This window comes from Salmo salar, chromosome ssa01 (assembly GCF_905237065.1).
Source record: "Salmo salar chromosome ssa01, Ssal_v3.1, whole genome shotgun sequence".
Classification (NCBI taxonomy): Eukaryota; Metazoa; Chordata; class Actinopteri; order Salmoniformes; family Salmonidae; genus Salmo; species Salmo salar.
The window spans coordinates 143,679,394-143,690,940 of record NC_059442.1 but is presented as its reverse complement, the minus strand read 5'-3'; the positions used below and the strand labels follow the sequence as shown (position 1 = coordinate 143,690,940).

Here is an 11,547-nt window from a genome sequence, read left to right as displayed (position 1 = left end):
CGTGCTTTGTGGCATAGAATCAGACCAACTATCCCTCTAGCATTATAATGTGGATTCATTCACTGTGAGTGAGTGATAGGCTACATTTCAAAGAAACCTCTTCATGGATTCTGCCTGAGATAGTCGCTGTCCATTTTCCGGTGGTGCTGAATTCCAAGTTACGATCGGGTTGCTGTCTGCTTTAGTGTTGCTAAGTCTCCGGAGGACCTATCACTCAATTGTTTAACTTGTCATGTAAAATACTTTGAATTAAATATGTATAGTTTAAAATCATGTTTAACAATGTAGGTAATGTAGGTAATGTTGTTCTCAAATAATGTAGCTAATTGCTGAAACACTGCATAAACATCTCTCAATCTAAATATAGTTTCTCATATTACTCTCTCATGTTCACTGTTGTTTTAATATTGTTTTACTATCCTAATTTATTTAATATTGTTTTACAATCCAAATGTATTTAATATTGTTTTACTATCCTAATTTATTTAATATTGTTTTACTATCCTAATTTATTTAATATTGTGTAACTATCCTATTTTTTTCATATTGTTTTACTATCCTAATTTATTTAATATGGTTTTACTATCCTAATTTATCTATCTTCATTTTACATTTGTCTATCTTCATTTTATATTTATCTATCTTAATTTTATATTTGTAAATATTAATTTTACATTTGTCTAGAAATGTATTGTTTTTATCTTTCTCACTTTTTTATTATTTTATTTATGTAAGTGAAGTACTTTGAATTGCACTGTTTTTGGTAAGAAATGTGCTATGTAAATTAAGTTTGATTTGATAAATCAAGTGCTATAATAAAATGCTGTTTGCATGAAAATGCCATGGGGTGCATCGTTTATGTTATGGTTGGTGGCTCATTCTTTGATGGTATGCACATATTACAGTGTAGGTTTAAATATCTGTAGAGGACAGCCTCTGTAGAGGACAGCCTCTGTAGAGGACAGCCTCTGTAGAGGACAGCCTCTGTAGAGGACAGCCTCTGGATGGTGATGTGGTTTTGTATCATTTCTAGGCTACAAAAGATCATGAGGCATGCAATCCCACCCCCAGGAAAGCAGATGAAGAAATAGAATAGTGTGCATGTTGAGGTGAGACAGCTACTGTAAATGAACAAGTGAAAGGACATGACAGGACAATTGCATAAAGGAACGAGAGACCATATTTGTATTTCAGTATGACATTTATTGAGCAAATGCTGCTGGGAAATAGTTCATGATGAGTAAAGACATGGGATTGCAAACTGTAGCACCTCATTTGTTCGCATAAAGTCAAGTCCTCCTAAAAAATGTATGTGTGCGCATTTACATATTTATTTTCAATTGCACTCATTAGGTAAACATAATAGATACTGATAAAAAGCATGTTTAAGGCTCAGAGTTTCTTCAAGGTTCTTTATGCATTAGTTGCTTCGGGTACTGTATGTTTATGATCATCAGTACATTGTACCATCGTCTTTCTCATTCTTCACTATATTGTGTTGTAGACGATTGTATTTTTGGCTCAGTTGGTATCTTCACATAAAAAGGCTAGTCCTTTTGAACATGTGTCTCTAAAGTGGATCCTCCAACCCAGGCACCACTTCTTGAATTAACATTTGAATTAACATACATTTCTATCACTCTCCCACCCACATACAGTATGCATCTAAACTGTAACCCTTCCATCCATACATACAGGTTAGAGCGGAGGGGACTCCCTCCCTGAGCTAGCATGCAGACGCCCCCACCCGTGAGCCCTCCTGTGAACTCCAGGGGAAAATAAAGACAATTAATAATCTGTCCCACTACCACATTTCCCTGATATAATCCGCAGCAAAACCCTTTTAAAGCTTTCTCTCAACATGCATTTTTTAAACTTTAGCTTTGTCACATCATATGGCTTCTCTCGTTGCTTTTCTGTATGTTTGAGAGTGGTTATCTTTATTACATCGCTCTAGCTCTATGATTTCTTTGTTATGTTAGTTCTGGGTTGATTGCTTGTCGTCGTGTCATCTTTGTTCCTCCTGACTGGGTTGGATGGAGCGCAGTTACTCAGTTTCAGTCACCACCTTGACGGACTGGGAAGAGTGTTTCTCCATCTTCTTGCTGGAGACTGTCTTCTCCTGCATCAAATCCTCAGACTCCTTCACAGTCTCGGTGACAGTGACTGATTTGGTGACATGCTTGGCCCCGTCCTCTCCAGTGGTGATGGTCTCCACTGTTTGGGTGATGACCACATTCTGGTCCTTTGGATCATCTTTCTGGTCGGGGTCATCTTTAGTGGGGCTCTCGTCCACTCCATTTGAGATAACATCCTTCTCCTCTGCCTCTTTCCCACCCTCATCCTTCTTGTCCTTGTCCTCTGGGGAAGTCTTCTCCACATCTCCGTTCATGGCTGCGTCTTTCTTTTCTACCTTCTTCTCTTCTTCTGAATCACTCTTTTTGTCTACTTTCTCTTCTGCAGCCTTGGGGGCCTCTGACTTTGGAGCTTCTGGTTTGGGGGCCTCACCCTTAGGGGACTCTGCCTTGGGGGATCCTAATTTGGGAGATTCAGATTTGGGGGATCCTGTAGGTTTTGGGGATTCAGATTTTGGGGATCCTGTAAGTTTTGGGGTTTCAGATTTGGGGGAGCCAGCAGGTTTTGGGGGATTCAGATTTGGGGGAGCCAGCAGGTTTTGGGGATTCAGATTTAGGGGATCCAGCAGGTTTTGGGGATTCAGAAGTAGGGGATCCAGCAGGTTTTGGGGATTCAGATTTAGGGGATCCAGAAGGTTTTGGGGATTCAGAAGTAGGGGATCCAGCAGGTTTTGGGGATTCAGATTTAGGGGATCCAGCAGGTTTTGGGGATTCAGAAGTAGGGGATCCAGCAGGTTTTGGGGATTCAGATTTAGGGGATCCAGCAGGTTTTGGGGATTCAGAAGTAGGGGGATCCAGCAGGTTTTGGGGATTCAGATTTAGGGGATCCAGCAGGTTTTGGGGATTCAGATTTAGGGGATCCAGCAGGTTTTGGGGATTCAGTTTTAGGGGATCCAGAAGGTTTTGGGGATTCAGATTTGGGGGATCCAGCAGGTTTTGGGGATTCAGATTTGGGGGATCCAGCAGGTTTTGGGGATTCAGATTTGGGGGAGCCAGGTTTTGGAGATTCAGATTTGGGGTTACAGCTTTGGGGGATTCATGTTTGGGGGATCCAGCTTTTGGTGACTCAGACTTGGGGGACCCAGCCTTTGGGGATTCAGCTTTTAGGGAGTCTGGCTTGGAGGGCTTTGGGGCCTCAGATTTCTGGACCTCAACTTTTGGGGCCTCACTCTTGGGGGCTTCTGTTTTGGGAGCCTCTGTCTTGGCTACAGCTGCCTTCTCATCTGTTTTGTCTTCTTTCTCATCCTTTCCTTTCTTCTCATCTTCCTCATCCTTATCATCTCCATCTTTGGATCCTTTGTCACTACCTGCATCTTCATCTTGATCATCTCCCTCCTCTTCTCCCTCTCCTGTCTCCTCTTCTCCTCCGCTTCCCTTCTCTTTGTCAGGAGAGGACTTTGATTCTGGGGCTTTAGAGCACAGGACTGTCTCCTCTAATTCCCCCTCTCCTTCTCCCTCATCACCACCTTCTGTATCATCTTCCTTGTCACCCTCACCCTCTTCTCCTTTCTCATCCTCTTCTTCTTTTTCTCCCTCTTCCTCTACATCACCACCTTCTTTGTCCTCCTCTTCCTCCTCAGCATGTGTGCTGGAGCTAACTTGGGCTTCAGTGGAGGCTACAACCTCTTCTGATTCACCCTCTCCCCCTTCTCCCTCTTCTCCCTCTGCTTCTTCTCCTCCCTCTTCTCCCTCATCCTCTCCTTCATCTGTGGCCTCTGTCTCCAGAGCGGCAGAAAGCTCCTGGGCGATCTCAGCCAGGTCTTGGTCCATCTCATCCTTCTCATCCTCTACCCTGGTCTCCTCGATGATCTCCTCGACAAACTTATGCTGGACTTTCAGTTTGGGAGGCTCATACTTGGACTTCTTAGAGGAGGTGACGTTGTGGCGGTAAGGGAAAGTGCTAAAGTGGGTCTCTTCACCTTCTAGGAGTTTCCTGCAAGAACAGTAGAACATGAGATATAGTTTAGTGTAGGCCTAATATAAATATGTAGTTTCTATATATAAATGAGATCTTTATATACTATTTTGTTTTGAAATTAGTAAACATATATTTAAAAAAAAAAGTTTTTTCAATGTTAGGCCTAATTAGCGCTCTGTCGTCGCATTGTACCTGTATGCAGCTATCTCAATGTCCAGGGCCATCTTGACATTGAGCAGGTCCTGGTACTCGCGCAGATGACGCGCCATCTCCCACTTCGTGCCCTTGAGCTCATTATCCAGCTGGTGGATGGTCTCCTGCAGAGAACAAGACCGAGAGACACAAGCTGGTTAAGAGCTATTATTTCTTATGCCTATATGGAACCCTGAAATAATACTTGGTTATTTCTTTTTGGTGTAGGGATGACACATTTCTCCATAAGGACACTGCTTTCTAAACATCATAAGAAAACTATCAAAAATACAATGTCATATTTTGTGATCCTGGTAATTACTTCACAAGCACATTTAAACTTGTATAGGCCTACATTTGAAACAGCACTTTGAGATTCCAATTCATTAAAACACATGCATTTAGGGCCCACATAATAAAACAATTTAGTTCGTTCAAAATCAAACTAATGCAATATGTGGGAACACAATGCAAGTGTGTGTCTTTCTCTCTATAAATGTAGGGGACTCTCCTTATAAGTAGATCTACATTTAAAATAAGAATAAAAACCTCAAAGGTGTCGTGATAATATTCTCAATTTGAAAACGAAAACATATCTTATTATATAATTTATTCTCTCCACTACATTGCTTCTCTTACACAAAGAAAACTTATCTTATGAAAATAATGCCTACAGCGGGTCTCATCATACCTGCAGGCTGGACAGGTCGCTGTTGTGTCGGTCCTCGATGTCATTCAACTGCCTCTCCAGTGACTCCCTGGTTCCACGGACGGACTCTAACTCCACGGTCTTGGACTGGAGCTGGCGGCGGTAGTCTGCTATCTCATCACGGGCGGACTTGATTGCATCTTTGTTTTCTTCCGCAGCATCAGTGAGCTTGGAATAGCGGCACATGAACCAGTCCTCCACCTGCTGCAGGTTCTGGTTGGAGTGGCCCTCGAGCTGGGTGCGGATCTCCCGGAGCGCCTCGGTGATGTCCGTCTTCTGGATGTCTTTCCTCTCCATGGTCACCTGCGACGCCTGCACCTGGGCGAACAGGTCGCTCACCTCTTCCTCGTGGTTGTTGCGGATAAAGGCAATCTCGTCATGCAGTGACTGAACTTTCTTCTCCAACTCTGACTTCACCAAATCAGAGTCGGTCATATCTTTTTTCAACGCCCGGATGATGCCTTCCGTCTCATCCCTGATGCGGGCTTCCTCGTCGAAACGGTCCCTAATTCTCTGGATGTCATCCTCGACGTGGTCCGTGTCGAGCTGGATCTGCGCTTTATCGTGGTGAATCTGCTCCAGCATGGAGCGCAGCTCCTGGAGTTCCTGGTCGTATAAATCGCCTAGCTGGGATGGCGACACCTGCTTCTGCCGCAGCGTCTGGATCTCCTCTTCGATTTGGCTGTTCTGCTGCTCCAGGTAGTGCACCTTGTCGATGTAACCGGCGAAGCGGTCGTTGAGCCCCTGGAGCTGCTCTTTCTCGTTGGAGCGCTTGTAGTCTCCGTTCGTTTGATTGAAATCAACGCTGTCGGCGGAGCTGAGGAGTGTGGAGCTGTACGCTCGGGCTACCGGCATGTTGACGCTCCTCTTGTAGGAGGAGGTCATCGTGGAGCCTGGGCTTGCCCGGGACCAGGACTGAGAACGGAACCCGCTGGAGGGGGTGCCAGTGGAGCGGCCGTAGGTGGTCCTACTATCCATACTTCTCCTGAATGGACTCCCTATCGTGTCCACCGGGTGGTAACTCATCCGGCCAGACCAGGGGTTGCGTGTGCAGATGGAAGGGAAGGTGTGCGAGGTGGAGGAGTGGTGTGTGTGTCTGTTTGCAGGTGCGGGGTGGATGGCGCTCACAGCATTCTTAGTCTCACCGGCTGTCCTTTATATAGGAGAAGCTTTATCGCTAACAAGGCAGCGACTGTTTTTACTGGCCCATTGATCGAACGGAGGGGGAGGGCCATGTCTCAACCCTTCATACTCTATGTAAGTGAAACACTACTTGTTTGTGGTGGGGTTCGTGGGTGGCCGCTTGAAAAGCAGAGGAATGATCACACATAGGGAGAAAAAAGGAAATGGGGTGATTATCATTAGGATTTTTGGGATAGCTCATGTGTCCTTGACGTTGATGTGTTTATCATTTGTCTCTTGTCACAGAGGGAATATAGAGTTTCCTCCAAACATTGAACATTAGAATAAGAGAGAAAATTATACATGCATCTCTGCATTTGCTAATTCAACCAGCCAACGTGCAGCATTACTATGCATGGAAATATAACTTATGGAGCAGTTCAATGACCCATGTTAATTATTATTTCCCCTATTATTAGTTAGCAAAAAAGGTTATACCAGAAATGATCAATTTACCGATGCAATTTAGAGCGATAACAATATCGACACCATGGACAGCGACTTAATGCAGTAAAACACCATTACCGTCCTTTACAAGTGTTTGAAAAGTGTTGAAAATGTTTCTCTCAAATTGAACAGAATGATTGATCATTAAATTAATTGAATAAAACATTTATATTTGCCTATGAACATGTGCAAAGCCGAACCAATTTCCTATATTGATGTTTTGCTTGTGCTAAGTCTTCAATAATAGGTGATTGATTACTTCTTGACAGGAAACCTCCCAAGATCAAAGGGATGGATTACCATCAGTGACCTACCGATGACGTATGAAGTGAGACTACCATGAGGGGGTTGGTTCAATCAATATCATGCATTTATGTGACCACTTATAACTTTCAGGAAATGTTGAAGCATTAATCATAGTTGTAGTTATTGACAGCTATTGGAATAGATTACAGTTATGATCAGCCTGTGCTTATATGCAAGCAATTTACCCCATTCAATAGTATATATTACCTTCATAATGCATATCATAATATGTTATGGACAAATTTGCCCTTTTATTTTGAGCCACTTCAAACCAAAGCATTTCAGTAGTGATGAATAGGCATCCAAACTGCAACACTGTTTTTTTCTATAATTACATTCCTCAGAATGACTTTGTAACTCTATCTGTCCAACTCTAACAATGATGGGAAACACTTTGATTAATATGGTTTCACAAACAGATACAGAATACAATGCATAAGTTACAGTCTTTGGGTTGCGGATGAGAGCACATTGGATAGAGAGGCTGCTATCTCCTCCCTGCATTGAGATGATTTCTCTAAGGAGTGAAGCTGCAGTGTTGCTTGCCAGATCTGATTGGCTGCAGTGTGTTGTCAGTCTTATTGATTCCCATTCAGTCCTGCTCTACCCATTTCAGAGGTAACTAAGGTCATTGCAAACCCTGCAACTGAAGCAGGTAATGCAACAAAATGGCTGCCTCTGGTTTTGGCCAATTGACTGCCTTTAATGACAATATTTCATCCTATGAAAACCAGTGATTAAAAATTCAAAAGGCACTTGCACATCTGAGCTATCTTTGTTGCAGGCACATGGTAAGAATTGAATAACATGAGAAAAAATAAGAAACCTGCACACTGCTCTTGCTAGTATCCCTTAATAAAGAGCAGTGACACTAGCAAGAGCAGTGTGCGGGTTTCTTCTTTATTCTCATCCTATGAAAACCAGCTAGACTATTTTTGACAAACGGCAAGGCTATTGTTGCCTCCCAGAACATTATTACCCACAATAAGATTTAAATAGTTTGTCAGGTTGATTCAGATTCTCCAGTCGCCTTTAAAAACCCTTGTTTTATACCACAGTTAAGAGGGAAGAATAAGTTATTCCCATCTCTGAGACTTAATTAGACACTTGTCACTTATCACCCATTTGTATTCTGTTATCTCACTCATTGTTTTTCCATTGCAACAGTTAGCTCTGTGGAGTGAGCCCCTAACGCATTTGGGAGCTCAGACAATTTCAGATTGTGTTTGTCCCAGAGAGAGAGAGAGGGAGAGAGAGAGGGAGAGATAGTTACCATGCCTCACTACATAAAAGTGATTCTCTCATCCTAACTGAATGTGTGTGAATGTGTGTTGTTGTGGCTGAGTTAACTTGAGCGATGTATATGGCCCTATACTCACTTTCTCCTGGCTGATCCTTGTGACCTAGAGCTAGACACCTGGCCTCTGTTGCCTCTTTCTCTCTCTGCTCTCCTGCTGGCCTCAGCCTTTTAAACATGTACATCACCACCAGTGGCGATTTTAGCATGTAAATCTTGGTGGAGTAAAACACAACACAACACTAAACAATACATTAATTGCACTATAACGGTGACAAATGGTGCCCACAAACTGTTAGGGCCTATATAAAGCTGTCCCAACAGCAGAGTCCCAACAGCAGTCCCAACATCTTACCACTGCTACACCTGGCTATCAACGGAGCCTTGTCTGGCAGCAAAACAGTTCATTCAGCCTCATTTACTGCTTTAAAAAAAAACATAGTTGATATGGCTGACTTGCTTAAACAAATATGGTTTCTAATGACAATTTAGATGTATAAACTATGGCTTACGGGGACGACAAGCGGATAAGAAGCAATCTGTAATTTCGATTAAGACATGAGCGAGCTAGGACGGACGTGGTCGATATAACTATTTGTTTCGCACTTTGAAATGTACAACGACACAATTCAGAACATGGGCCATTCTTACAGTGTTCTCCCTGTAGACCAAGTCAGAACAATAGGCTAAATAAAGGGGCCATATAAGCAGACAATGAAAGCTCTTACAATATTCAATGATTACATTTCTCTAAAACTGGTTATAGGCTACATGTGCACCACCAAGTCAGATCAGTAGGCAAAATTAAGAGAGGAAAATAGACTAAATTATTAGGGTGAGGCATGTTGACTACTAACAGCTTACTACACAACATACACTTAGTATTACTTTCTTTGATACAGTATACATATCTCCCTGGCATATTACATCATTTATGCAGCAGCATACAAGACATTTTTGGACTCGCCTTGTTGTGCTGTGATCACTTGAACAGGAAGGTGGCGCGGCGGTCCTTCGTGGGCAAATTTTGTTATCAAAGTCTGGCATTCTCTGGATTTATGGTGCTTTCAAGACAACTGGGAACTCAGAAAAACAAGGTTGAATCATGATCTTCAGATCGTAGCTCTAGAAAGACACCCGAGTTCCAGATTTACAATTCCGAGTTGGATAACCGTTTCAAAAGATATTTTCACAGTTAGGGCTCATGCTTCATTGACAGCATGACCAATGCTGAATGTTTATAATTTTAGACTTGGAAAAGAGACCCTTAATCCCAGATTTGGGACCACACAGCCACTCCACTGAATAGCAGGCTAGTGATTGCTTTTCCATGCTTGCAGTTAGCCACTGGTTCCTTCCAAACTGTAACGTCTGCGTCCAACTCATACTTCTAAACACATAGATCCCCGGAACACAGCCCACTTTCCAGCTCACTCTCCAGATCCCAATCACCGGAATTCTAATCACCTGTTCACACACCTGCATGTCATCATCCCACACTATTTAGTTCAGTTCCTTGCACCCCATCACTGTGAGGTATTGTTTGTTTTGAGACACACTTCTTTCGGAGCTCTGTTTTTCTTGTCCTTCATGCCTCCCGTGTATGATCGTTTTTGCCTGCCTCCCTCACGACACCTTTTGCCTATTCCCTGCCTGTACTGTTGCCATTTTGGACCTACCGTGTAGGACCTTCTGCCTGCCCCTGGACCCAGCTACCTGCCTCCTCCTATGGTCCTTTCCAATAAACACCTGCTGCGCTCGGCGCTTGAAACCAGCTCTCTGTCTCATATCGTGTTCATTACAGAATACCTCACCAAACACGACAGATGGATTCAGCGGAGCTGCAGCTACGTCTAGGCGACAGGAGGAATGGCTCGATGAACTCTGCGACCTCCTTCACCAGTCCATTCCTTCTTCAGCCATATCAGGTGCCACAGCCTCCTCTCGTTCATCCTCCTCTATATCCATGCCTAATAAATATGACGCTCCCCAGGGAAATGTCAAGGATTTTTCATGTAGCGTAACCTGTACATAGACCATCACCCCGCTGACTTCACCTCTGACAAAGAAAGGGTGGACTTCGTCATCTCCCTACTCACTGTAACGGCGTTGGTAGTCGTGATTAGGAATGAGGCGCAGGAAGCAACGAGCACAGGGAGTGTTGATCTTTTAATAACACTTTGAGAAAGAAAATCAAAGTTCCCAAACACAGGGGAATAAATAAAGTGTGACAATGCCAAGCCGAACATGAACAAGACAGTCGGAAACAACAATTAATCCTGCACGAAAAGGAGCTGGCCAGCTAACCTAAATAGCCCTTCTAATGGCTAATTTACCACAGGTGTGTAAAATAAAAAAAAGGGAAAAGCAAAGGGAATCGGTGGCAGCTAATAGACCGGTGATGACGACTGCCGAGCGCCACCCGAGCAGGAGGGGGCGCCACCGTCGGTGGGAATCGTGACAGTACCCCCCTCCTGACGCGCGGCTCCTGCAGCGCGCTGACACCGGCCTCGAGGTCGACCCGGAGGGCGAGGGGCAGGGCGATCCGGACGGAGGTGGTGGAAATCCCTCAACATAGATGGGTCCAGGACGTCCTCCGCCGGCACCCAGCACCTCTCCTCCGGGCCGTACCCCTCCCAGTCCACGAGGTACTGCAGGCCCCTCGAGTCCAGAATGGCCCGTATGCTGTACGCCGGGGACCCCCCGATGTCCAGAGGGGGTGGAGGGACCTCCGGCACCTCATCTTCGTGAAGGGGACCAGCTACCACCGGCCTGAGGAGAGACACATGAAACGAGGGGTTAATACGGTAATAGGAAGGGAGTTGCAACCGATAACACACCTCGTTTATCCTCCTCAGGACTTTGAAGGGCCCCACACACTGCGGCCCCAGCTTCCGGCAGGGCACGCGGAGGGGCAGGTTCCGGGTCGAGAGCCAGACCCTGTCTCCCGGTGCGAACACGGGCGCCTCACTGCGGTGGCGGTCAGCACTCCTCTTCTGCCGCGCACTGGCCTCCTTTAGTGAGTTCTGGATGGCTCTCCAGGTCTCCTTGGAGTGCTGGACCCAGTCCTCCACCGCAGGAGCCTCGGTCTGGCTCTGGTGCCATGGTGCCAGGACCGGATGGTAACCTAACACACACTGAAAGGGTGATATGTTAGTTGAGGAGTGGCGAAGTGAGTTCTGGGCTAATTCGGCCTGGCAATACGACCTCAGGAACCTGCCCACCTCCTGGTTCACCCTCTCCGCCTGCCCATTGCTCTCGGGGTGATAACCGGAGGTCAAACTGACCGAGACCCCCAGCCGCTCCATAAACGCTTTCCAGACCCAGGACGTGAACTGGGAACCTCGATCAGAGACAATGT

The 11,547-nt window shown here is 45.0% G+C and overlaps 1 protein-coding gene across 1 annotated transcript; it reads right to left on the bottom strand.

Moving 5' to 3' along the window:
* Positions 1-1,311: 1,311 nt before the first annotated feature.
* LOC123725531 (neurofilament medium polypeptide-like) lies at positions 1,312-6,090 on the bottom strand. The gene is made up of 4 exons (XM_045691608.1): positions 4,937-6,090; positions 4,246-4,370; positions 2,666-4,068; positions 1,312-2,598 (listed from the first exon to the last, which is right to left on the bottom strand). Exons 1-4 carry the CDS (start codon positions 5,978-5,980, stop codon positions 2,048-2,050), a joined length of 3,123 nt encoding a protein of 1,040 aa, XP_045547564.1. The 5' UTR covers positions 5,981-6,090; the 3' UTR covers positions 1,312-2,047.
* Between the last annotated feature and the right edge of the window lie 5,457 nt (positions 6,091-11,547).

What these genes read in the sequence shown, in the direction of transcription:
- LOC123725531 (XM_045691608.1), bottom strand. Translation starts at nt 5,980, where the DNA reads ATGAGTTACCACCCGGTGGACACGATAGGGAGTCCATTCAGGAGAAGT. An exon ending in GCGACCTGTCCAGCCTGCAG is followed by an intron (nt 4,371 to 4,936) that starts GTATGATGAGAC and finishes TGTTCTCTGCAG; the next exon opens with GAGACCATCCACCAGCTGGA. An exon ending in ATTGAGATAGCTGCATACAG is followed by an intron (nt 4,069 to 4,245) that starts GTACAATGCGAC and finishes CTGTTCTTGCAG; the next exon opens with GAAACTCCTAGAAGGTGAAG.